The 27123-nt window shown below is 53.8% G+C and overlaps 2 protein-coding genes across 10 annotated transcripts in view; one reads left to right on the plus strand and one right to left on the minus strand.

Moving 5' to 3' along the window:
* SNPH (syntaphilin) overlaps positions 1–6467 on the plus strand; it is a 41939-nt gene extending 35472 nt beyond the window's left edge. For all 6 annotated transcript variants that reach the window (XM_027078699.1, XM_027078700.1, XM_027078702.1 and 3 more), the window contains one exon: positions 2057–6467. In XM_027078699.1, coding sequence (XP_026934500.1) covers positions 2057–3245 — 1189 coding nt within the window. In that variant the 3' untranslated portion in view covers positions 3246–6467. The remainder of the gene's footprint in view (positions 1–2056) is intronic.
* A 541-nt stretch (positions 6468–7008) lies between these two features.
* On the minus strand, positions 7009–25135 carry SDCBP2 (syndecan binding protein 2). Of its 4 annotated transcripts, none has more exons than XM_027078705.1 (9): positions 25014–25135; positions 16526–16598; positions 15796–15862; positions 15059–15159; positions 10968–11126; positions 10135–10310; positions 9884–10055; positions 7786–7877; positions 7009–7527 (listed from the first exon to the last, which is right to left on the minus strand). In XM_027078705.1, the coding sequence occupies exons 2-9, from the start codon at positions 16577–16579 to the stop codon at positions 7473–7475; spliced, it is 876 nt and encodes a 291-aa protein (XP_026934506.1). In that variant the 5' UTR covers positions 16580–16598; positions 25014–25135; the 3' UTR covers positions 7009–7472. The 4 variants fall into 4 exon arrangements, with proteins under 4 accessions (XP_026934506.1, XP_026934507.1, XP_026934508.1 ...); XM_027078706.1 differs by lacking the exon at positions 25014–25135 and adding an exon at positions 17396–17510; XM_027078707.1 differs by lacking the exon at positions 16526–16598 and having other exon boundaries at positions 25014–25032.
* Positions 25136–27123: the final 1988 nt, after the last annotated feature.

A 27123-nucleotide genomic window follows, 5' to 3' on the forward strand; every position in this document is an offset into this window, starting at 1 on the left:
CTTGGGGAGGGTGGAGGTGGCATTCTGTGGACCTCCTTGTCTGTAGAGCTAGGATTTCTATTTATATTTCCCACTGTCTTCTCACTGATGCCCTGCGTCTGCTTGGCCATTTACACTGATGTCCTCGGGAAGCAGACAGCCCATCTCCCTGCTTCCTTTCCAGGGCTGCCCTGTGGCTCAGAGCAGACAGTCTGCCCTGTGTGGTTTGGGCAGGACGCCCTGTAGTGGACACGCCTGCACCTCAGCTCCCCGGCCTCTGCACCTGATACTCTTGTAGTACCTGTGGCCATTCTGTACTTGCTGTATCGTCAGCCTCCTCACAGGCTCTGAGCATTCAGTCTGATCCTCTCATTCCCGCTGTAGCCTACTTCCTCCTCAGAGAAGGAGCTCTGCTTCTACACGCTGTGCTTTCATATATTGTGTCCCCACTTCTAAGATACCCTTTCTTTCATCTTGCTCCCTTGGAAAACTCATCCTATAAGACCCAGTTCAAATGTAACATCCTGCAGCCCCCTGAGACCTAGACAGGGCTGGGAAGCCATAGCTCTGGGGTCCTGCTGGCTCCCAGGAGGAGTGGGGCCCAGCTGAGCTGAGCATGCCCAGTCCCTCCTTTCAAACTCACTCTTTCTGCCTGGGCTCAGAGTCAGTGAGGAGGGTTATCCTAGAGTGAGCGCCCCACCCTGAGGCAGGAGGAATGAACGTTATCCCCACACCTGTGGGGATGTCTGTTATCGTAGCTCTTGAGCAGCTCCAGGTCCCCGCTGCCATCCCACGTCCATCGCCAAGCTGTATCCTGTTGGGCAACCCTTCCCCTCCTTCCCCTTCCAGTTGATGCCATTGCTGACCTTGTGGCCACTGCAGCCCCGCAGGCCCAGTCCCTTCAGTGTTTTGTGGAGTGAGATTCCTGGGCCCATTTCCTGAATTTCTAATTTGACTTTGAAAAGTGCATGGTGCTTGATCTGGGTTGGTCACTGCTGGACTCATAAAATCCAAAGTGATGTCGTGCCTTTTGGATTTTATTTGTGTGAATGTAGGGTTTGGGCTCAGTGGCTGCGTGTGGGCCGGATCACTAAGACGTTTGCCGAAGGAGGAGCACCCAGGGTGGGAGTTCAGTCCCATGAAGGAGTCTCCTCCTTTCTCACTGCTTTTGGTTCATCCTGTTCAGTCTCACCCTGGCTCTGGACTTGATGGCATCATTTTCTACTTCACCTCCTTCCCCTGCACCCCCTGGATTCATCTATGCCTCAGGGATTTTAAAAGCCTGCGAGTTTCTGGACAAGAGTCCTCTGACCGTCTCGTTTGCCTGCTCTTGCCTCTTCTTTCGGGAATAGCTCTGTGCCTTTTCCGGCAATCTTCTGGGTCTTCCCTCTCTACAGTAGATACAGAGAGGAAACATCTAGCATGGATAAAAGACAGCCACTCTGTTCTCATCATTCCCCTCTGATTCATCCACCACTTCTCATCCCTCCACTTGAGGGAAGATGTAAAATTACCAGCTACATTCAAGGCAGTAATTTCTCTCATAAAAACAAAGTGGATCATCACTCTCTCCCCGGGGTCTCTGGCCAAATAGCCCGCCATTGAAAATTTCCACCACCGGCTTTTGTAGGAGGCCACATCCATTTCTGCACAGTAGAGATTTTAGGTTTAGTTTTTGTTGTTTTATATTAAGATTTTTAAATGGATGTATTAAGTTTTTATAGCGGTAGCATCTTTAAACTGAGAATCTTTATCGTCTGCTGTCTTCTCTGGGTAGTGGATATAAATGTGGACAGTTGTCTGCATTTTGGCTCTAGGGGGTGGGAAGGAGATGGTGGCTCATTCTCGTCCCTGAAGAGGAGGTCTCTCGTGTCCTGAGCCCGGGCCCCTCTCCCGTCCCCACTGCTTCCCCGATGGAATAAAGAGAGTGAGGAAGGAACTCTGAGTCGTTCCTTTGTTTTCAGCTCTGAGGGGCAGCAGCACAGGCCCTGTGTCCTTGGGGACAGCCCCCTCCTTGTCTGTCCTTGGTGATGGTGACAGGCCAGGCGGTGAGCATGTGTATCTCATCTGCTCACAGGGACACGGAGATCGATGACCTGAAGATGCAGCTGTCGCGCATGCAGGAGGACTGGATCGAGGAGGAGTGCCACCGCGTGGAGGCCCAGCTGGCCCTGAAGGAGGCCCGCAAGGAGATCAAGCAGCTCAAGCAGGTCATCGACACCGTCAAGAACAACCTGATTGACAAGGACAAGGGGCTGCAGAAGTACTTCGTGGACATCAACATCCAGAACAAGAAGCTGGAGACGCTGCTGCACAGCATGGAGGTGGCCCAGAACGGCTTCGCCAAGGAGGACGGCGCCGCCGAGTCGGCCGGCGGGTCCCCCGCCCGCTCCCTTACCCGTAGCTCCACCTACACAAAGCTGAGCGACCCCGCTGTCTGCGGCGACCGCCTGCCGGGTGACCACCCAGGCGCCTCTGTGGAGGACGGGGCTGACAGTGGCTTCGCGGCGACCGACGACACTCTGAGCCGGACGGATGCACTGGAGGCCAGCAGCCTGCTATCTTCGGGGGTGGACTGCGGCCCCGAGGAGGGCTCCTCGCTGCACGGCTCCTTCAGCCTGGGCCCCCGCTTCCCCGCCAGCAACACCTACGAGAAGCTGCTGTGTGGCACGGAGGCCGGCGTGCAGGCCAGCTGCATGCAGGAGCGCGCCATCCAGACGGACTTCGTGCAGTACCAGCCGGACCTGGACACCATCCTGGAGAAAGTGACCAAGGCCCAGGTCTCCGGGACAGTCCCCAAGTCAGGGGACAGGTGCCCGGAGTTGGATCCCCACCCCCTGGGGCCCAGAGACCCCAACTCTGCAGTGGTGGTGACGGTGGGTGACGAGCTCGAGGCCCCGGAGCCCATCACGCGGGGGCCCACCCCACACCACCCTGGTGCCAACCCCAGCCCCAGCCCGTCGGTGGGCGTGGCGTGCCCCGTGGAAGAGGAGGAGGAGGCGGCCGCAGCCGAGAAGGAGCCCGGGAGCTACTGGAGCCGCCACTATATCGTGGATCTGCTGGCGGTGGTGGTGCCAGCCGTGCCCACGGTGGCCTGGCTCTGCCGCTCCCAGCGGCGCCAGGGCCAGCCCATTTACAACATCAGCTCCCTGCTGCGGGGCTGCTGCACCGTGGCCTTGCACTCCATCCGCAGGATCAGCTGTCGCTCGCTGAGCCAGCAGGGCCCAAGCGCCAGCACTGCTGCAGGCGGCAGCTCGCAGCTCTGAGGCCCCATCCCGGCCCGGGCTCCGGAGGCCTGACTACCGATTGTAGGGGTGCCGTCCTCCCTCTCGCACCTTCCCGTGGGGCATCATCTTATTTATTTAGTTTTGGGTTTGGAGGTGGTGTTTTCAGAATGGTAACAGTGTCAGGGGCTGGGAGCGGGGGGTGGGGGAAGGTGTCCCAAAACTGCAACAGGAGAGAAGGGAAGAGAGAGACCAAGGGCAGGGAGGCACAGGGATGGGACACACTGCAGAGAAAGAAGGTGGTGAGGCCCCCAACCTGGCCCCCCTGCCCCCCTGGCCTCTCACACAGGGCAGCCCCTGCTCAGGAAGTCTCTGGTGTGCTGATCTGGGGAGGCCGGGCTTAACTTGTCTGCCAAGCCTCCCCGTCCCCCACCCCCATGTCCTGTCCAGTTCCCTGCCCACCCCAAGCCTTCTCTCCCAAGCCACCCCTTGCCCTCAGCCCAGGCTTCTGGGCCGGTATTACCTCCTCAGACGGAGGCAGCTGCGACCCAAAGTACAGGCAACTGGCCGGGACTCCGAGCGGGTCTGGAACCACTTGGCCTGGGCTGAGCTCCATCCCCTTCCGGCTGCTCCCCGCTTTGGGAGCACGGTCAAGGCCAAGGGCTGGAGGAAAGATGGTGATGGGCAGAGGGCGGTGTGGGTTCTGTGTCTGTCTGTTCGTCCCAGAGCTTCCCCACATCTGTTTTCCTCCTGGCGCTTCTGAGTGTGTCAGATAATTTTGTGAGAGCCAGACAGGCGAGTGCCGGGGTGTGAACGCTAGCCTGAGCCCAGCTCCTGTCTGGAGACGCTGCCAGCAGGAAAGGAGGAGGCGGGGGCTGGCAGCTTAAGGGGGCACCTCCAGCCTTCTGAGACAGGGCCCTGCAGCCTGGGAGGCAGGGCTGGACTCGGCAACCGCCAGCTGACTGCTCCAGGTCTGACTGCCCTGGAGCGCACCCTAGTTTATCCGGGGACCTTGGGACCAACTTCTGCTTTGCACTGTGTTCACTTTGGGGCTTGCTTCTCACGCATCCCAGGGTCTCCTGTGAGGTGGCTGCTTGCTTTCTAGGATGAGGATTCCTAAATCTTACACCTTTCTGCCTCTGAGGGGAATTCCAGCGGGATGAATGGCAGGATGAGGTTTTGAAGCCATGATGTCCGTCCAGGCCTAAGCAGGGTGTCCTGGGATGTTTCCCAGGTAGGGGGTGGAGTGGGGCTCCCAGCCCAAGCCCAGTCAGCCTGGGAAGGCCCCCCTCCTTCCCCGGGACCACATCTAGGTCCCTCTGCAAAGCTGCTGACATGTTATTTGCATTATTATTTTACAGAGTAAACCCATTCCTCTTCCTCTGCAGGGCTTATACCTATCTCGTCATCCCACCCACTCTTCAGAGTTAGGCCCTACATTGCGGCGGGGGGAGGGTGTTGGTGGGACCCTGTATCTCACTCACCCCTCTGGCCTAGGGGCCACTCTGGTTCTGCCAAGGTTGCTTGCCCACCCCCGCTGCTCTGACAGCTGTTGCCTGACGCATGGGCTCTGCCCTTCCTCTCTGTGCCGCCTACTTGAGGGGGGATGCCTGCATGCACTGGGGGTGGGCAGCCGGCCCAGCCATCGTGGGGAGAGCCCCTCTGCCACGCGCTTTGTGCCTCCAAAGCTCCCCTTCCTCGCTCTGGGCCTCAGACCTGCCATCCTTTGTGGAGCACCCCTCCACCCCAGTCGAACCAAACCCAAACTCTGGGGGCCGGGCTGGGCTGCCCCACGGGACCTGGGGGTCGTGACGTGGAGCGGCAGTGGACAAACCCAAAGCCAAGCCAGGACTGGCTGCGGACCCCGCCTCCCGTGCCGCGTCCTCACGGAGCTGCGTGGTGTCTCCTTAGAAATAGTGAACAGCTTTGCCGAGAAAATAAATGTATGACTATTATATTTGACAACATAAAATCTATATATTTTTCACCACTGGAATCTAGTCGAGCTGCGTAGCCGCACTGCTCCGGTCTGCGTCTTGCTGTCTGTGGCCTTCCTACTGTGTCTTGTGTTTTGATGGACGTGGTCAGGGCCGGGGCTGTGGTCCGCTCTGTCCCTGATGCTGGAGGAGCCGCTCGTGAAGAGCGTGGACCAAGGACTCTGGACAAGGTGAGCGGAGCTGGCACCGCCCTCTGCTCCTGCTGTGGCTCAAGACCTGCCTGTCTGGTCAGAGGGCCTCCAGCCCACAGTGTTGGGGGTGCCTCTCTTTTGGGGGGTCTGGTGGGACCTTGACGGGCTTTGCCTCTTGTCGGTGGAGGAGGCAGCTCTCTGGCCCAGGCCTGGGACAGACGCTGGGACGGCGTCGGCCAGGCCCCGGCTTGTGCGTGTGTGCGTGTGTGTGCTCAGTACCCTGCATCTATGCAAAAGGGGCAGCGCTGCCTGGGCAGCTCCCAGGGGCGGAGGCGGAGGCGCAGCGGCCCACGGGCTCAGGCTCCAAGCCCTGACTGCAGGACACAGGATGTGGGACCAGGAAGCGAGGCCAGGGCCCGGGGGCCTCCCGCTAAGTGCTCATCCTCCAAGGCTCCCCTTTTCCTTCCTGCTTAATACCACCTCCTGCTGGGCTGTGACCTTTCCCTCCCGCCCTCCGCTTCTGCCGCAGAGATCTTTGGGGTCTCCCCTGTCCCCAGCCTCTGGCCAGAGCTGATTAGATCCTAAGGGACCATGTTCTCAGGAACCACCTTCTGGAACTGCTGGTCCCTTGGGGTCCCACCTCCAGAAGTGGCTTCTCCTAAGCTATAGGGTCCAGGCCAGAGCTGCTTTGCTGCTCCTCTCGTCCAGGCTCAAAGCAGAAATCAGTCTGCGGCCGGGACTCTGCTCAGAGAGCTGGCCTCAAATGGAGTTTATCCCAAATATCTCCCAAGGGGATAACTTAGCTTTTCACTGAACACCCTTCCCAGTCGCCACTAGCACAGGGGTATCTGGCAGCACCTTGGGGGGTGGGCTGGGGGCAGATGACAAGGTTCTGGGGTAAAGGCCTACAGAGGGGCCTCTGCCCAGGGAAATCATTACCCCCCTGACCTAGGAATCAGTGCACACAAGTCACAGTGCACTGCTGCATTCAGCCATGCCCTTGACAGAGAGTTCAGGGGATACAGGAGGGGGAGGTGGGGAGGGGTCTTCACTTTTGTCTTCTTTGTCCTTTTGATCAGACAGAGTTGTACCTACAGCAGACAGCTCTGAATTAAAGCATGAAAACACAACAAGATCCTTGGCCTGTTTTCTTTATATTGTGTCTTTTGGGGGTGGGGGCGAGGGGGATAAAGGGGGCTCATACTGTCCCCACCTGCGTGGGAGTCATAACACGCATCCTGGGAAAAGCTGAGCAGACAGATCTTTCCTGAGGTTGAGGGAACCAGAGAGCTGCGTGCTTCTGACTCCCCTCCAGGGGGCCACTTGGCGCACCCCACGCCCCCGGTCAGACCCGTGGGGCCCTGTAAGTGCACGTGTTCCATCCTCTCCAGCACCCTTGAAGTGGTCCTCACGCCCGTTCTGCAGATGCGGAAGCCAGCTGCAGTCGCTGAGCAGGGGGTGCGCAAAAGCCAGGGCCCGCTTCCAGGGCCCCACACTGTCCCCCTCTAGTCATCCATGCCCCGGACCGGCGGCATGTGACGGTGGCACAGCCCAGTCACTGCTCTCAGAGGCAATATGTAGCAAAGGCCTTGGTCTCACCACTGCTTAAAAGAAAACCAGCTCTGGCATGTCATGAGACAGAAGATTCTGGAATTTCAGTTACTTTTGAGGAAGGGATTTTATGTAAAATCAAATCTTTATTCAAAGACAGTGACGGATTATAACTAAATACAGTTTGTGACAGAGAACAACTAAAGGAAAAAGAAACAATTCTCCCAAAAAAATGTATTTGTTCTCTCAAACCGTGGAAATGTGTTACTGGTAGAGGCAAAAGTTTGAAAGGGACCCAGCTGCAACTTTAGGAAGTGTTTAGTCGGCCTGCCTACGTGCCCAGCATTTAAATCGGCTCAGAGAATCACTGCCTGTGGGCCCTGCCCCTGCCTTAGCCCAGTTAAGAGGCTGAAGCTGCAAGGAGGCCAGTGTGTATAAAGGACAGGCCCATGTGATCCAATGTTGCCCCACCCAGAACACGCCCACCTCGAGACAGCCCCGCCCCCGGGCAGAGGCCTCCACAGTCTGTCCCCTGAGGACTCTCCCTTTCCTGCTGGAGGGTGAGAGGGCTGAGCTGCTCTCCCGTGGCTTCAGATGTCAGGGATGGAGTGGTCCATGGTGTGGTGGAGCAGGGCTGGGGACAATCTAGATACAGCAACAAGGACAGTCGCCAACACTGGCAGCACCTTCCCCCATCCCCGCAAAGCCTGTGCATGCCTTGTGGACCCTCACTACCAAGTCTAAGACCTTCAAATCACCAGAAGCCACTGGCTAGCGTGAAGGGAGGCAAGGGCAGGAGAGCAGAGGGCGGGCTGGTCTGGGCTCTGCAGGAGCCTTGAGGAAGCCTGGGTGGACAGGAGGTGGGGAGCTGAGGGGGGAGGGGCAGGAGGGGACCAGCCTTACTTTCTGACCATGTGCGCATAGATCACAGTGGGCATGATGGCCAGGTTGATGACGTTCCCGGCTGTGGCCAGAATCTCCGTGACTTCTTTGTCCTGGAGAAGGGGTGAGTGAGCGGTCACCCCGGGGGCCAGGGGAAACTCTGAAGGCACCTCTGTGGAGAGGTCAGCACGGCCCCCGCGGAAGGATGCCACTGACATTCTGACATCAGGGACAGGGCTGCCCCTCAGGTGAACAAGAATGTGGGCCTCCCACCTGAGGCCCTGTCAGTAGAATGAGCGTGCCCCTCCCACCCTCAGCTCGAGGGCCTGTGTGGGCCTGACACCTAACAGGGCCTCACAAACGTGACTTTCCCCAAAGAGCCCTGGGAATCTCACCAAGCACACATGTATGCCGTTGCCCAGGACCCCGTCACACTCGGGTTCTGGACCCAAAGCACAAAGAGAATAACCGTGCACTGGGGGCACAGCAGGGGCTCCCCCACCCTCTCCCCTGGGCTCCTGTCAGCCGGAGCCGAGCCCGTGTGGTACTTCTTCCTCTTACATCTTGTCGACTAGTGAAAAGAGAGGCCCGCAGAAGCCATTCAGATCATGGGGAGAACAAGAAACAAAAGGCATCTACACAAAGTGTGCCAAACAGTCCAAAGACAAACGCTATGGCCATTGGAAGAGCCTCTGGCCCTTACTCAGACACCATGACCTTTACTTTACACAGGTGTCTAACCCAGGTATGTGTTTTCTTAGCTGTTCCAGGATAAATGGGAGAAGATGTGCTAGGTGGGACTAGTGATGGCCACAGAGTAGAAATAGACAGACCTTTGAGAAGATAAATGATCTCAAGACGCATAGCTATCTGGGGCCATTCAGCAAAGGGACAGGCCCAGTCCTTAGAGCCTCACGCCATTGTTTGGTAGGATAACTGATAAGTTCATAGTGAAGCCTTGAACCATCAGTGAGGACGAGAGAATCTGCAGCACATCTTAGAAGGATTGCTCTCCAGAAGAGTTAAGAACAAAGAACTGCCATGCTTTGAAAGGAGTGGGTTCACTCACACCCAGCAGAGCCAGCCCCTCAGAGCTGGTATTACTGTACCCAGCTTTTTAGCTACAACGGATTCCCTTTGGACTGTCATGCCTAATCCCCAAGGAAGGGGAGAGATGCAGCGGGAGGGATGTCAGACAGACATTAGGAAGGACTTGCTGAGCACTGTGCTCATGAGCCAGCAGGACAAGCCTCCAGGGAAGGTGGGGAGACTGTCAGGCACAGGGAGGAAGATGGGCGACAGGAATGGTGATGGTGATGGCCCTTGTGAAGGGGAGGAGAACTGGCTTAAAAGACTCTGCCACCTGTGGAGTGAGATGCCACCGCCCACGCCACCTCTACCCGGGGAGCCCTACCTGTGAGCCCCAAAGCCCTGGCTGCAGCAGGGCAGGGACCCTCCCTCTAAATCACAGCTGGGATCAAGAAGCACTCTCGGTCCTGGTGGTATCGAGTCGGGATAGACCACTCTCACTTATCCATGGACCAGAAGCGGCGTGACTCATCCTCCTCCAGGGTCCATTCCCCAAAGGCACCCACCCCCGAGTCCAGGGCACAGCACTGGGCCTAGACCACTTGCTCCTTCTGTATTTAAAGATAAAACTCGCCATGCAAACCCCCTTGGGAGGGCAAAAAAAAGAGGTCAGAAATGGACTTCTGAAGAGCAATTTTCTAAAATATTCCTATTACTGAACAAGATCCAGGATACAAACAGAAGTGCCGCACAGAGTAGGGAGGTGTCCATGCAGCCAGGAGCCACCTGGGCACCTACGTCCTTACACAGGTCATCAACCACCCCACCCCCACCCCCCGGCTCCCTGTCACAGCTCTGGCCTCCACGTGTAAGTAACAATAGCTTATATTTACTGAGCGATTACTTTGTGCATGCACTGTGCTCGAAGCTCTGTGTACCTTGTCACATTGAATCCCTGTAGCAGCCTTAGGATGAGGAACTGAGGCTGGGGTGGGGGCAGCAGCCCACCCGCAGACACGAACCTGCCCACCACCTGGTGTGTCCCAGCCCCTGGCATCCCGGGACAGAGCCGCTGCTCTGCCTAGCTTACCTTCAGCCCAATGACGTTCTGCCCGTTCACCTCGCACACGTAGTGGTTGATGAGGAGCCCGTTGCGGGCCGCAGAACTCCCTTTGACCAAAGAGATGATCTTCCCCTTCTTGATGACGAAGCCGATGTGGCCTGTGCTGTCCTTGTGCATGGTGACGGTCCGCTGGAATGGCCTGGCAGGGACGGACAGTGAGCTGGGCCTGGGGCGTGGCTGGGGGTGGACAGAGAGGCTCCTGGGACCCAGCTACTCACCTGTCCCGGACAACCATGACAATCTTCTCAGCCGACGCCTTCTTCACCACCCGGTGGGCTTTGTCTGTGCTCCACCCAACACAGTTGCGCCCATCAATCTGCAGGATCTGGTCCCCAAAGTGCAGCCCCACCAGGGACGCAGGGGTGTTGGCCTGGACCAGCTGCACAAAGAGCCCCTGGGGGAGGCGGTCCCCACAGTCAGCTCTCCCGGCCCACCATGAGCCCAGCTCCCTCCTCCAAGCTGCTGTTTGCCTCCCGATCCTCCCAGAGCCTGTAGGGCACTGGGACTGCAGCTCTGCGCAGCAGACAAGGGCAACCCCATTTTCCTGGCGAGGAAACACTCCAGGCCACACAGCTAGGAAGCAACAGAGTCAGGAATTCAACCCCAACTGGAGGCTGCACCCCCAACCACTGGACTACAAGGCCTCTCACACTGGCATCCAGGGCCCCCAGTTTCCACTGTCTGCAGACAGCCGCCCAGAAGCCAGATCCCTTTGACTGGGGGGCAAGGAGGCAAGGAGCCCACGGAGGGGCAGGTAGAGGATCCCTGGCGCAACCCGGAGCCAGCCCTCGGGCCTTGTAGGAGGGGCTTGAGAGAAAGAGCCTGGCCTAGGGGTCAGGTGGGCCTCGGCTCCCAGCCCGCGCAGCCCCTTCCTTACTGTGGATGGGGCTCCCCGCTCTGCCTCCTCTCCCGCTGGTGGACGAGGCGGCCAGAACCCCGGAGGCGCGCGGAGGGCGGGCAACTCGGGCGGCGGGCAGGCGCTGTCCAGCACGCGGGCTCGCCCTCCGCCCTCCGCGGGGCCCTTCCTCTCCCCCCCGACCCCCAGTCCCACCTTGTCGATGGCCCGCAGCCGCAGCCCCGTCTTGCCCCGCTCGTCCTTGCACAGGTGGATCTCGCGCACCCCGGGCTTGACCTCCCCAGGCAGCACGCCCAAGCTGTTCCCGGACACCGGCGCCACCACCTGGTCCGGTGAGGGGCCCGAGACCGCTGCCTGCAGACATCAGGAGAGCAGGCGGTCAGCCAGCGCCTGGGGCCTCGTGCCACAAGAATCCCCGGGGTGGGAGCAGGGATGGGGTAAGGAGAATGGAGTGGACCTTGGGTCGTAGTCCACCCCAGCTCGCACACTTTCCCGCGTGCGGGCGAGAGGGAACATGGCTCAATGACGCCACTAGGGGGCGTCAAAGTCCGCACCCCTGAAAAACAGCCGGGAAAGTAGGGAGAGAAGAGAGGACAGGTAAATAGGAAAGGGGTCCTCGTTTTCCAAGGCAAACTGGGGTCAGGAGAAGAGCCCTTTAAAATCCACTTAAAAATAAAAGTTCCACAGAAAATAGTGAACGATGGGGGGAAATGGGCTCAAGTTGATCTCTGCCTTGAAAAAAATTAAGGTAAAAGTACCAAAATGAGTGAGTGCTTTCCCCCCTAAGTTCTGGAACAAGGTCAGGATGTCCACTCTCACCACTACTATTAAATACAGTAATGGAAAAACTAGCCAGAGCAATAAGGCAAGAAAAGGAAAAAAAGGCATATAGATTGGAAAAGAAGACATAAAATGGTCACTATTTGCAGATGAGATGATACTTCACTAGAAAATTCCAAGGAATCTACAAGTAAACTCCTAGAACTCATAAGTGAGTTCAACAAGGTCACAGGATACAAGACCAACATATACAAAAAAATCAATTGTACTTCTAAATACTAACAATGAACATGTGGAAGCTAAAATTAAAAATACAATACCACTTACAATCACTCAAAAAAAAAAAGAAATACTTAGGTGTAAATCTAATAAAACATATGCAGGAATTGTATGCTGGAAATGAAAAAAACACTGATAAAAGATATCAAAGAAGATCTAAATAAATAGATATTCTGTATTCATGAATTGGGAAAACATAGTAAAGCTGTCAACTGTCGCCAGATTGATGTACAGATTTAATGCAATTCTTATCACAATCTCTACAAGATGTTTTGTAGATACATGCAAGGTTAGTCTAAACTTTATATGAAAAGACAAAGGAACTAGAATAGCTAAAACTACTTTGATAAAAAGAATAAAACAGGATTAATCACTCTACCAAATTTCCAGATTTATTATATCGCTACAGTAATTAAGACAGTGTTGTATTGGGGAGCGACAGACACATGGATCATGGAGCAGAAGAGAGAATCCAGAAATAGCCTCATACAAGGAGGGGCAACTGCTTCTTAACAGAGGTGCAAGAGTAATTCACTGGAGAAAGAAGAGTCTTTTCAACAAATGGTGAGGGAGCAACTGAACATCCGTGGGCAAAATGTGAGCACGGACTCCACAGGTTATACAAAAATTAACTCAAATTCAACCATAAATTTAAACATAAAACTATAGCAGTTTTAGAAGTAAAAGGGAAAATCTTTAGGACCTAGGGCTCAGTGAAATTTCATAGGACACTAAAGCATAATCCACAAAAGAAAAAAATCAATAAATTGGACCTCATCATAATTAAAGACTTTTTGCTCTGCAAGAAACCCTTTTAATACGATGAAAGGAGAAGATACACAGTGGGAGAAAATATTTACAAATCAAATATCTGACAAAGGACTCTAGAATAAAGTCTCAAAAGTTGACTTAAAAATACAGTCCATTTAGAAAATGAGCAAAAAATATGAAGAAACATTTTACCGAAAAGAATATACAGCTGGTAACTGAGCACATGAAAAGATGTTCAGCATCACTAGCGTTAGGGAAATGCAAATTAAGACAATGATAAGTCGATGCTACACACCTACCATAATGATTAAAATTTAAAACAGTGATAATACCAAATGCTGGCAAGGATGTGAAGAAACTGAAAACACTCATGCATTGCTGGCAGGAAAATAAAATAGCACAGCCATTCTGGAAATAGCTTGGCACTTCCTTTTTTAAAGAATTAACCATACAGTTATAACACTACCTAGGAATTGCACTCCTGGGCATTTATCCCAGAGAAACAAAAACTTATATCCGTACAAAAATCTGTACACATCCATAATAGCTTAGTTTATAATAGACAAAAACTGGAAACAACTAAAATGTCCCTCAAGAGGTTAAACAAACTGGGGGTAGAGACACACCATGGAACACAACCCAGCGATAAAAAGGAATGAACTGTTGATACAGGCAACAGCCTCGAAGGATCTCCAGGGCATGATGCTGAGTGGAAAGAGTCCATCTGAAAAAGTCACACACTGCGTGATTCCACTTACATAACCTTCTGAAATGGCAAAATTATAGGGACAAAAACACGCTAGTGGTTGCCAAGGGGCTGCGGATGGTGAGAGGGAGGCTGGGAACGATTATGAAGGGGCAACACTAGAGATACCTTTGTGGTGATAACATAGTTCTCTATCTTGATTGCGCTGGTGGTTACAGGTGATAAAATGACATTGAACAACAGACACACATTGTACCAATGTAAAATGCCTGGTTTTGACGTTATAGTGTAGTTACATAAAACGGAACCACTGGGAAAACTGAGTGAAGAGCACAAAGGACTTCTCTATCTTCTCAACTTCCTATGAATTTATGATTACTTAAAAATAAAAAGTTAAAATGAAATAAAATAACTAAAAATTTTTAATTATAAAAATGCATTATCTGTCTTTTTTTTTTTTACGGTACGTGGGCCTCTCACTGTTGTGGCCTCTCCCATCACGGAGCACAGGCTCCGGACACGCAGGCTCAGTGGCCATGGCTCACGGGCCTAGCCGCTCCACGGCATGTGGGATCTTCCCGGACCGGGGCACGAACCCGTGTCCCCTGCATCGGCAGGTGGACTCTCAACCACTGCGCCACCAGGGAAGCCCTATCTGTCATTTTTTATCAAAATTTAGGTTGTCCTAATTATTGGGCCAAAGAGGGATTAAATCGATGGATTAAAATTGGAGTATCTGCAACATGACCTACTTTGCTTCATGTGTGTACTTCCCTACATGACTGTCAAGAGGGTCATTTTGGAGAAACACCCCAGGGTGTCACCAGTTTTTCTCAGGGTCCCACATGTCCTCATCCTTTCTGATTTTTCCTATGAAATCCTCATTTGTCAGTGTAGCAGTTCTCATCCTCATTTCCATCAATTTCATGAAATCCTGCGTCCTTAGTAAGATTTGCATTTGCACTGTGCAATCGATTTGCACTGGACCAGGGAGGGGCTGGCAGACAAGGACAGCTGACAGATGGTCCGCAGGGAGGCTGGAGCTGATTGGGAGAGGGTTTGGGACTGATTCTATAGGTGAATACATTTTCAGGAGTGAGTATTTCAGTGTTATGATTTCCTTTGCTCCCTGAAGCCATGCAGAGCAGGAATCAAGCATTATTGTTTAATTTGGGGAGTGGGGCTGGATGACAAGCCCCTTCCCACCGGGCTCTGCCTAACCATGCAGCTGCTGTCAAGTCACAGGCAGCCCTTCAGTAGAAGCACCCAGGCTCAGGCCAGGTTTAATGTCCTCCCTTCTCCTCCAGCAGGCTCAGGCCAGCAGGTCAGAGGTCAAAGGGCAGGCAGTGGCCCTTCAGCCCCAAGGCCCGCAGGAAACCACGAAACCCCACAGCACTTTTAATGAAGGCTGAAAATACTAAGTGCCATCAAAAAACAGAGGCGCAGGGGCTTTCCTGGTGGCGCAGTGGTTGAGAGTCCGCCTGCCGATGCAGGGGACGTGGGTTCATGCCCCGGCCTCGGAAGATCCCACATGCCACGGAGCGGCTGGGCCCGTGAGCCATGGCCGCTGAGCCTGCGCGTCCGGAGCCTGTGCTCTGCAACGGGAGAGGCCACAACAGTGAGAGGCCCGCGTACCGCAAAAAAAAAACAAACAGAGGCGCAGCAACGCTGGGGAAAGAGGAGATTCAAGTCTGTTTAAATGGTAAGACCAAGAAGGAGGGCCCACATCAGGCAAGAGACAAATACCTACCCTGGCACCTTCTGGAATCTGAGGCAGGTTCTGCTGGACTTCGTGGCTGGAGAACGAAAGACCAATATAACCTTCCAATTCCGCCAGGTTTGGGTACAAAACTGATGGGAAGGGAAGGAAGGAAGAAGAAAGGTGTTACTCCGGGCCTGAGATTAGCCACACCTGCCTGGCTCCCAGGTGGTCACTCATTTTTATTAAGAAACAGGGCCTGGGGATGCTGTTTACTCCCAAGAATGCAGTATACCCCTGAGTTGGCTCTGCACTCCCAGGAACGCTCGCTGGCACTGTGGGTCCTCCCCTCAGACGGTCTGCTTTCTCCAGGAGCAGCCTGGGATGCTGAGTACCTCATGTATCACTTTGGTGTTCAATTTAACTGATTTTATTTGGCACCGGCCAGACCCGAGGGCAGCGCTGGGGAACTGCATGGTGAGGAGGAGAAGAGCTGGGCCTGAGTTCAAGTTTGCTACCATGGGGCCTGAATCAAGACGGCCACGAGCAGCTCCAGGGCTACCACACACGTCCTGGTCTCCACATGCAGCCTTCCTTGGTGGCCCCAAGTCAGGGCAGTCAGTGCCCTCACAAAGCTGCAGGTTTCTCAGTGTCCCCCTCAAAGGGGGGGTTCTAGGGAGGGTCAACCTGCATAGTGCCCACGGCTCAGCGGCAGGAAGGACGCAGGCTCTCGGAAATGTCCAGCAGAGGTCACTCTCAGCCAGGAGAACCCCAGCCCACTCACTCACCTGAAGGCTGGGAGTCTGTTCCCTGCCCCGGCAGGGCGGGCATCCTGGGTACGGCTCTGGCCTCGGCCTGGGGATGGATGGGGAGGGCCAGTCAGCTGTGGCCATGAGCCCCAGAGCCCTTGAGGCCTGGGGCTCCCTGAGGCTGGGGGTCAGGGCATTACGTATGCTGGCAGCCTGAGGGGGGGTGTCCATGACCCTTGGAGTAAATATGGCATCTGCAGATGTCCACGCTTCTGGAAGGAGGTTCTCCCAGGGGCCCGCGACCCACCAAATGTCACTCGTTTACTACCTGAGGCAGCCAAGGCAGATTTTCAGTCGAAAAGCCCCCAGTTCTCAAAACCCACTAGGACCTCATGTGGGATGGAAGGAGAAAAGGGCTTCTGGGGGCCGAGTAGGCCAAACGCCACGACCACGGGGTTTACTCTGGAAGCTTGTCCTAGAGCATGGGTTCTACACGAACCTGGATGCAGGAAGCACTGGGATAGAGCAGGCACCAGACGGCCGGTCTGCAGCTGCTTGGTCTTCTCCACCTGCTGTAATTCCATTGCCTTGGCCTCTGGACACCTGCTCTGCCCAGCAGGCCCTGCAGTGGGGACCTGCATGCCCTGGGGCCAGTCAGGAACTCCCAGGGGTCCCCAGCACTTGACCCAAGACAAGCCTCCCTTAGCTACCCTGGCGCAATCCAGAAGGCCCCGTCAGGGGACCCCAGGCTGGTAGCCTGGCACTTTACCTGCATGGCTTGGTCCACCTTCAGGTCCTCCAGAGATGGGTACAGGGTGGACATGGCTGCTCTTTGGAACACGCTGCAGGGCACAGAGGGTGAGGAGGGCTGAGGGCTGAGAGGAGGCACGGACGTGTGCCACTCAGCGCTCTCAGCACGAGAAAGATGTCACAAAGGTATTATTATCCCCATTTTAGAGATGGGGGAGCTGGGATTTGACCCAAAGACTGTTTGGTTCCCAAGCCTGTGCTCTCAACCCCGCAAAAATCCCATCCCACCATGTTCAGCTGACTCTGGGCTTTAGAACCTGAGACCCGGGGTCACCTAGCACATGCTGACCAGGCAAAGCAGGATTGGGGGCCACGTCCTTCCCTGTCCTGTTTCAAAGGTCAGACAGGCTTATGAGGTCTGATCACTCAAGACCTAGATCCAGTCCAGCTGGTGGGTAGTGAGTACCTGCTATATACCCGGCCACCGTCAGGGGTTTGCACAGCATCATCCCACAACTACGCAGGGTTCAGTCCAGTGTCAAGTGGGCGGGGATTAATATTACAACAGAAAGGCAGCAGGCGCTTTAGAAGTCCTCCCCAGCCCCCACAGGCCTCTCCATCTCTGGGCATTTGAGCTCCTGCTGCATACCAGCCACTTCCGGTCTCACTGGTGACTCTTGATCTTGACCACAATGAGGTAAGACCAAAGGCAACTCTTAAAAGCATGCACACAGACTGTAGCAGAATTTATACACTCAGTAGAGCATTGCTCCAGAGGGAGAAGGAAATGGGGGGAAGCACGATAAACATTTACTGAACGCCTTCTACCTGTCCAGAGGAGAACCAGGGACCTCGGAGCAAGGTACCAAAAGAAATTCAAAGAAATTACCTCACAGAAATGCTTTATTTCCTTCCTAGTTAAAATGTGAGGAAGGAGCAGTTTGTCTTTCTGGATTCTTTTCCGTTTACCCACTAACACATTGTCTCTGTCACGTCTCCGGGCCTTTGTTGGGCCAGTCGTCACTAGCTGGATGTCTCTGCCCCCCCCCCCCCCCCTGGCTTCTCAGACAATGAGGTCACTGCTGCTCCCAACGGCCCTGCCCTCAGAAGAGACTCTGGGCCAGCCTCCGGCCCTGGACTCTTCAATCGTCCTCAGTCTGTCTTCCCACCTGAACTGCAGTTCCTTGGGGTCAAAGGTGTCCTATTCACCCCACTGGGCCCACATTCTCTGGACCAGGTCCAGATCCTCTGGGCATCTCCCCTGAGTGACCCACAGGGGCTAAGGTCATCTTCATCCATCCCTGTTCCTCATCCTTCCTCTGTACCTGCTGCCTTGACCCTTGTATCAACCTTAACACTCCCCAACGACCTCCCCCATCCCTCCTAATCTGCCGTCAAATCCCATCTCTCCCACATCCCATCCCTAATCCCCATGCTGTCTGCAGACCTCCACCATCTCCCCGCCCTTCTGCAGGTACCACAACATCTCCAATGAGTCCTAGCTCCTCTATTGTTGTTCTCCAGCCCCTTTCTGCATGAGCCTGGAATGTCACGCGCTGCTGAAAACCCCCAGTGGCTCCACACTCTCAGAATCAAGCCCACATTCCCTTTACGATTCCTCCAAAGATTGGAACTGGTGGCTCAAAGGCCAGATGCAAACATTGTAAAGCAATTATACTCCAATAAAGATGTTTTTAAAAAAAATCTGTTGCCAAGTGCTTTATACATTCAAACTAGCCCCCTAAATGCATAACTCAAGACGCTGCTTTTTTTTTAAAATTAATTAATTTTATTTTTGGCTGTGTTGGGTCTTCATTGCTGCACGCGGGCTTTCTCTAGTTGCAGCGAGTGGGGCCTACTTTTCATTGTGGTGCGCAGGCTTCTCATTGCGGTGGCTTCTCTTGTTGCAGAGCACGGGCTCTAGGCACGCAGGCTCCGTAGTTGTGGCTCAGGGGCTCTAGAGCGCAGGCTCAGTAGTTGTGGTACACGGGCTTAGTTGCTCCGAGGCCTGTGGGATCTTCCTGGACCAGGGCTTGAACCCATGTCCCCTGCATTGGCAGGCAGATTCCCAACCACTGCTCGACCAGGGAAGTCCAAGACGCTGCTTTTAATAATCTAACTTCACATTGCTCCTGAAAAACACAACATTCTGGCAACCCTGGACCGCTGCTGAGTGGCTACAGCTGAGTCGCAGCTGACTCCCGGGCGTCCCAGACCCCAGCAGCCTCTGCTGTCTCTTACATCAAGACCGCTTTACTCACTGGCACTGAGACCCTATAGACGTTTGCTTGCACCCCCCTGCCTAATTCTCCTGCTTTCTTTTTTGTTTTTTTTTTAAAGAAGATGTTGGGGGTCGGAGTTTAATTTATTTATTTCTGCCTGGGCTTCCACTTTTCTCCTTGTAAAGTAAAGCTCTGATGTCCTATGGACATGCACCTTCCTAGGATGGAAACAAGGATGAGAGGTCCCAACAGGTTTTGTTCGCCTCTCGCAGGCTTGTTTTTTTGTTTTCATTTGAATTAGTGCCAACATTTTAAAATCTGGAGATATAAAATTCTTCACTTCTAACTTGTACAGAAAAGAAAAATCACACTATTTGGCAATGCAAGAGCAGGAATCATACACGGCAACAGTCAGCCAGGCCCAAGTCGCAGCCTGCCATAACATGGGGCTGCACGCACCTCCTTGCTTCCCGAAGTGCCCATCCAGCTGACTTACGCTGCCTGCTTGGCTCCTGCAGGCAGGCAGCTGCAGATCTTTGCCTTAGCCTTTGGGGCAGGAATGATCATCTCAAGAGGACAGGGATTGTCCTAGGGGGTGAGAGAGACTGGCCCTGACCTCCTTTAAATCAGCTGGGGGAAGAGACCCCTTCGTCTGTGGTCTTCTCTACTGTGCACACACTCTGGGAAACTTTTATCTCGGGACAGTCCTCAGGAGGTACCATCTGCCAAAAACATGCCCTGCTACCAGGATCACACATGAACGACAGGTGTGAAAATGAGGCACCCCTGCCCTGCTTTTTCAAACACTAAAGCAGCAGAGCCGGTTATATTTTTAGCAGCTGCCCTCTGGGAGAGCAGAATCAGAGATCTACTTCTTGGAAATCACTCCCAGGCTAAGACCACACAACCCTTCCTCTGTGTCTGGGACCCTTTCACCATTGCCACCTACTCTGGGTCTCAACTAAGGTTTGGGCTCTGGGTGGAATCAAGAGGCAGGTTTAGCGGTTCATGATATAGTGGGGAATGGCTCCCTGCCAGCAAATATGCATGTCTCATTCAGTCATCCATCTACTCATTCACAACACTGGAGTGTCCACTGCGTGCTAGCAACACTGGATCTGTTTCAGTCATGCTGATCCCTCTGCTTGGCACACCACCCTTCTCTGCACGGTGCTCTTTCAAGGCTCAGCTCAAATGTTTCTCCTCTGGTTGGCTTTTTCAGACCATGGGACCCCCTGCTAGTTGGCCGGGTCTTCATGTGTTCCCAAACTGACTTGTACCGCCCCTACTGTCAAGTTATTTATCATATTGTATGATTACTATCTGGGTATTTCCTCATACCGGGCCCCAACTCGGAAGGGTGGGGACTGTGTCCTGTTCACCACCCTATGCCTCCCCACCAAAACAGCACCCAGCACATGGATGCCGGCAAAAATTGCTACTCGACTGAATAAATCAGTGGTTTTCCAAGGAACAGATTGGAAATTTGTGGGGGCATTTTTGGGTGTCACATGACTGAGGGGACACTACCAGCATTTAGGAAGCAGGGAGTAGAGACCCAGACCTCCTGTAATGCACAGAACAGCTCACCCCAACAAAGCTGTCCTGCACAACTTTCCAATACCCTGCCAAACCTTCATGGAGGCAAAAAACCTGTTTATAACCTGTTTTATATACAAATACAATGCAACTTTGCCTGGTTTTAATATACAATATATTATCCAGAAATGTATACACCAGCTTAACCGAGGAAGTTATTGTTTTGTTCACCATTGTGGAAAATCACTGTCAATCCGTTTGAGCACAGGTGAGTCACCAGAACGCACCCATGTGTGTCTGCGTTTGTAGCTGTCACAGTGATGGCACGCCTGTATACAAATACATTTAACCTTCGACTCAAGATGCCACATACAGAGACTTCCCTGGTGGTCCAGTGGTAAAGAATCCGCCTTCCAACCCAGGGAAAGAAGGTTCCATCCCTGGTCGGGGAACTAATACCCCACACAGCCAAACAAACAAAAGATGATGAATGTAAACTTTGGCAAAATTTAGTTGAATACTATCTGTTAAATCCAAACTTTCTCACTTTAAGTTAGGTACAGACGTGACCAGGTGTCACCCAGTCTGAGCTTTTACAGAGTGAAGGGCATATTCGTTAATTATAAATTACTTTCATTGCTCTCATTTCTCCTTTATAGTACAGAGAGGGCATCACGTTTATTTTTTTTTAACCCGGGGTGGGGGGACACTGAACCACCACTCAAGACGAACCCGCCCCCTCCCTCAGCCTCAATTTCCCGCTTTTTGAATGCAGCCAGGCACAAAACTCCGAGCACTCGGGCACTGGAGAAAGCCCCAACGGTTCCTAGGGCCTGTTCTTCACCGCAGGCCTCAGTTTCCCAATCTGGCCAACGATCTTGGATCAAAGCTCTTCAAACGACTCCCCACCCTGACGCTCCGGTAGCTCCAAACTCCGCCTGAGGCGACCTCCCCTGGTTGCTATGGGTTACAGCGCCTGCGCAGAAACCCCGCCGAGCCACTAGAACGCGCTGGGATCGCTAGGGCGCATACGTATCACCCAAACAGGGCTGAGCGTGGATACGGGCGCTTCCCAGGGTATCCTGCGATTGCGGGGTGGCAAATGGCGGTCTCCTTGCCCCGCGGGTTGCTGGCCGGCTAAACTCACCCGGCTTCTTGCTTTTTCCAGGCGCTCGTGGCTGGCGCCCACACGCGTGCGCGCGCGCGCACACACACACACACACACACACAAACAGGTAAAGCAGCAGAGTAAGAGGTGGGAAGTCTCGGTCAGGGTCTGCGTCCGCTCTTTACGCGCCTGGAGTCTACGCGGATCAAATCGCGCTTTAAAGGGGCGAGTGTCCCTTCGCCTCCCCACGCCCCCGACCCCTGGTCCATTAACGGCTTCCCGAAGGGGCGAGGATGCGGTTGAGCCGCCCCCTGCTGGCTGATAAGATTCCGTTCTAAGGCAGCTGTGGGAGGGAGGAGGGCAAAGTTGACACGCCTGCGCTCCGGGCTGCCTGTTGCTCAAAATGAAGAGGAAGCTCCCTCGCTCCCTAGGATTTCGGAAGCTCCTCGGATCCCCAAGTATGCCATACCGTTGTGACTTCACCGTCCTTCCCACCATCCCAGGTTTCTTGCCCGGCCCTGACTTCCAGTCCTAGTGCTGAGCTGCACGTGCCCTGCCCCACTCCACGAAGATTTACTCTGGGATCCCACCCAAGAATGACTGAGTGCCTGCCCCCCAGGGTAGAGGTCTTGGGTTCGGCCAGGCAGATCACTTTCCACAGCAACAATGGACCCACTGCACATTTTTAGAGATTGAGGCAGTTGGGTTTGCGGGGTGCAGGATAAAAGTCTAGGGCAACGGGGAAGGCCTGGAGGAAGGTAGGAGACGCCTAGTGGACCGTGAAGGATGGAGGTTCAGCAGGGTGAGAGTGCAGTATGTTACTCCAGGGATAGGGAGGCCCAGGCTCAAGAGTCCAGCTGCCTTCCAGATCTTTACTACCTCCTGCAGTTTATTCAAATTGAATTCATTTTTCCCCAGCTTTGCTGCCCCTCTACAGTGACACCACCAAATGCACCTCACGGTCTGAGCCAGAAATCCTGCTCTCCAGCCATACCCAGCTCTTGCCCTCAGGAGAAAATATGAGACTTCAACTTGATATTCCAGTCTCTATGATGTGACTCCTGGTACCTTCTCCACTGACTCCTGGTGACCTCCTCACTCTTGCACACTCACCCTGCATTTCATTAATTCCAAACTCACCCTGCTAGTTCATGCCTCTGTGCCTTTACAGGTGCTGCTCCCTTTGTCTTGAATGCCATTCACACCTCCCCCCAGCCACCACCACCTTGTTCATCTGGTGAACCCCTCTTCTTTTCCCCCCAAATCCCCAAAACCAAACACAGCGTTAGGCAAGCCTCCCTTCTCTAGACCACAGAATCTCATATTTGCCTCTTCATCATTCATTCCACTACTGTTTATTAAGCACCCATTGTGAGCAAGGTCTTCTGCATTTCCTGGGTTGGATTTCCACTGAGCTGTATTTGTTTGCCTATCGCCCTCTTTGGTCAGGAATGTCGCTCATTTCTGAAGCCCCAGTGCTGTGCCCACTGCCTGCTACACAGCAGGCATCCAGTTACTGTTCCTTAAAGAAGTAGAAAAGCAGACCCAAGGGGAAGAGAAAGCCCCAAAAAGTCCTTTGAAGAAAAACCCTGGCCTAGAAGGGGAGTGAAAACAGTGCCCTGATGAGGTAGATTGAAAGGCTGGCTCCTGCGGTCTGACCATGGAAGAGTTTGCTCAGTTCGGTGCTGATGACTTCCCGAAATTAACTGGCTCCTCTGAAAAGAAAGGAACCCATCTAACCTATCTCACCCAGAGAAATTTTCCTCTCCCACTGCATTTTCCAGGATTTCCATCCCTGAGCTGCTGTATTCTGAGCAATAACAACTCCCACAACAAAGCAGCAATCAGGTCCTCAGAGACCAGCAGGGCTGAAAAGGGGTCGCCAGCCCCCATCTTTGGACTTCGGAATGAGAACACTCCTTTGGAACACTTTGTTCCAAAGAGCTGAAACTATGGGACGCCCACTTGTTCCCGTGGACAACTCATCCATCCTTCAGAAGACAGCGTGCGGGAGGGAAGCGTGGGTTAGAGTGTCAGAGGAACAGCTCCTGGAAGGCCAAATTAGCCCAGGGACGTGGTGAGTTGGAAAGGAAGAGGCTGTTGCTAAGCCACCAGCATATACTCCCCGCCTTCTCTCAGGCTGCACTACCTGCTGGAGAAAAGCTGTGGACTTCTTCAAGGAGTGCGGACACTCCTGAACCCAGGCGCAGGAGAGGCAGAGTGAAGCCAAGGACCTTGGAGGCAGGCAGGATGGGTTCAGACTGCTGCCTCTGACTTGGGAGAGCAAGCATGGACAAGTCCCTTCGGCGTGTCATTCATTCCTTTGTAATATGGGTAACAATACTTGCATCACAGAGTTATTGTGGAGATTAATTAAAAGATTCTTAAATAAAAGAGATACGTACAGAAAGCACTAGTACATAAAGGGCATGCAGTAATCGTTAGCTATTGTTCATTCAGTACATTTACTGGGCACCTAAGTCCCAGTACCAGTAATAAGGCAGGGAACAAAAGAAAAATCTGTCCTTGAGTGTCACTTTCTGGCTGGATTAAATAAGTGCTTATGCCACGTTAGGTGGTGGGAAGTGATGGGAAGAAAGATAAAGCAGAGTGGAGGGGAGAGCCTGGAGGTGCGGAAGAGCCTCACTGCCAGCGGGTGGGTGGGTGGGGTGACAGGTGGCTTTTGAGTAAAAGCCTAAGTGGGGAGGGAGAAGCATGGAGGCTGAGGGCAAGGCACTGCCCTCCGTTTAGGGAACGTCTGACCAGTGAGACTGAAGTCAGCTGTTCATAAGGGAAGTAGGAGGAGAGGAGACTGGAGAGGTAGCGAGAGGGACTAGGTCCTGTCTAGTGGGTCATGCCGAGGGCTTGGCATTTACTCTGATGAGATGGGAGCCCCTGGAGAATTCTGAGCAGCAGAGTGACATGGTCTGGCTTTCATCTGGAGGATAGATTAGGGGGCACGGGTGGACAGCGAGCCCAGGCGAGAAGTGATGGTGGTGCAGTTGTTAGTAGTTGGGGCCACCGTACGTACGGCAGCCAGTGCAGTGCTGGCCCAGCACACGGCAGCCCCATCTTAAGCACCATTTTCTGAGGCTTGCTGTGTGGAGGGCATGTTCCAGCCCTTTATATCCATTGCCTCATTCAGTTCCCCTGACTGCATGGGAGTTCCCGCAGGAGGAAACCAGTGTTCAGATCAGGCCACTGGCCCAGTTGCCCCAGCAGGTTCTCCTTGCCGTGGTAGGGAGCTTGTTAATGGAAACAGCTTCAGGCAGAGAAGTAAGTGACAGAAACTGAGGCCCCCACTCAGTTCCCTGTGGGAGTTGCTCTTTGGCTTTCCAGGGGCCCATTTCAAGGAGCAAAGTGTGGGTCCCATCTCCGTGAGAACTGACCCAGGCAGTGAGGAGGAGCCTGGAGCCCTAGTGATGTCTGGATAAGTATCACCCAGCCCTTGAACCTGGCCCAGGGCTGGGCTCAGAAGAGGAAGCCCCAGTTCACATTTCACTGCCAGAGAAAAGCACTTTGAGAGAAAAAGGCCTGGAAGTCCCAGAAGGGTCAGGACAGGGAGGGAAGAAGACAGGTGAGAGCAGGTCTCCCTTATCCCTGTGCCCACCTCTAGGGGCCCCTTGCCCCACTCTTACCTGCAGGCCAGGTGCTGCTGCTCGTCCTTGTCTAACCACTGCTGATGGAGTCTGGTCCCCTCCCTGGAAGGTGGCGGCCCTTGTCCCAGCTGGGTTCCTGCTCCCTGGTCAGCTGACTCACCCAGGACTGGGATGGGCCCAGGTAAGGACCTGCGGCTGACTCAGCCTGCCCCTAGGTCACCAGGCTCAGAGGAGGACTTTGGCCGTAGTCTGGATGTGGAGGTGGGGTTAGGGGCTCACAGCTCCTGTTGAGAGGGTGATGAACCAAGACTTCTTGGCCTTGAGGAAATCGGATTTGGATTGGACAACCAGTCCTGCTGAACTCACTGAGGGCAGTTTGATGGGTCTTAAAAAATGGCCGTACCTGGGCTTCCCTGGTGGCGCAGTGCTTGAGAGTCCGCCTGCTGATGCAGGGGACACGGGTTCGTGCCCCGGTCTGGGAAGATCCCACATGCTGCGGAGCGGCTGGGCCCGTGAGCCATGGCCGCTGAGCCTGCGCGTCCGGAGCCTGTGCTCCGCAACAGGAGAGGCCACAACAGTGAGAGGCCTGCGTACCGCAAAAAAAAAAAAAGGCTGTACCTTGTGACCCAGCATTTCCTCTTGTAGGAATTTGTTACAAGAAAATAAACAAGTAGGCAGTGAGGTCTCAGGGCCCACCGTGTTTCTTATAATAGAGAAATCTAGAAATCCCCAAATGCCCATCGCTAGGGCCAGTTAAATAAGGCAGCATCTGTGGAAGATCACAAAGCTGGCAACGTCATTAAGGAAGAAGCCATGAGGAAGTGTTCCGGCAAGACATTGAAAAATCAATATCGTGATAACCATCTTGTGTTTTGTCTTCATTTTTTGAAAAGTGAATAGGCACTGAAAACAGTCTGGGAGGGCATATCCTAAAACGCTGGAAATCCGGATGGTGGGATTGTGGGTGGGGCTTTGGTTTGTACTTTTGTGTCTGTTTCAAGGTGGTGGGATTTTGTTTTGTTTTCTTTTGAAGTTAGTTTTTGCTTTGAATGTTTATGATTTTTGTAATCAGGGGGGATCAAATTAAGGTTAATTGTTTTAAAAAGGAATTTAGATGGGTTGTCTTGAGGAAGGAGAACTAGGGGGCTGTGTGCTGAGGTGGGAGGGGATTTTTGAATAGCGTACTTTTTGGTGCCTTTTAAATTTTGAAAAAATTTAACTTTTGACTATCCCTCCAAATAATCATATAAAATTAAACAGAAAAGGGGGAGGAATTTAGCAGAGGTCCTGGTGGGTTTGGATGTATAGAGGTGCCTGTCACACCTGGTGCCTGGGGAGGGCCGCAGCCCCCCGTGCTGGGTGGTCCTGGGAGGAATGATGCAGGGCAGCCGCCCAGGGTGGGGTGAGCATCGGGGCTGCTCGGCAGGCCAGGCGGGCCCACGTCACAGTCCCCATGACGATCCTGGGTGGAGGGGCACTAGCCTTGGGCGTCAGATGCTGACCGGGGCCCAGCTGGTGTTCAGCCCATGCAGGAGACACTGCCAGCCTCAGGGGCTTACAGCCAAGAGGCCCACGCTGGAGACAACAGCAAGAAGCAGGAACCATGGCAAGAAAGGCAGTGGCCAATAATGGAGCCCTCATGGCCTGCAGAGTACGAGATCCGGCCCCAGGTGCTTCACAGTCATTATCTCCGGGGCTCCTGCCATCCCTGTGAAGCAAGTGAGAGGCAAAGTCCTTCTCTCAAGTAACACAGCTGCAGAGTGCCTCCAAGCCTCTGTTTTCTCATCTGTGAGACAAATGCACTTGAAGCTGAGGTGTGGACACACCCAAGGGCTGAGCCATATGGTCCTGAAGCATGTGGTAAACCATGAGTGATGGACTCACCTTAGGTCAGGTCTTCAAGACCAAAGAAAAGTAGAAAATAGAGACCCTAAGTGAACCAAGTGACACCACTGCCCCCATACACACCTCAGTTCACTCAGCCAAGGTCTAAAAGGGGCCTTTTCCAGAAGGGTATGGAACTTGCCTGCGGTCGCACAGCACATTGGCACAGATCTGGGACTAGAACCCACATCCCCTCACCTCCACCTACGTGCAGGGGCACTCACTCCATGCCCTGGTGTTACAGCCACCTCCACCTCTGACTTCT

This window comes from Aethalodelphis obliquidens, unplaced genomic scaffold, assembly GCF_003676395.1.
Source record: "Aethalodelphis obliquidens isolate GAN/ISIS:26980383/991018 unplaced genomic scaffold, ASM367639v1 scaffold42, whole genome shotgun sequence".
Classification (NCBI taxonomy): domain Eukaryota; kingdom Metazoa; phylum Chordata; class Mammalia; order Artiodactyla; family Delphinidae; genus Aethalodelphis; species Aethalodelphis obliquidens.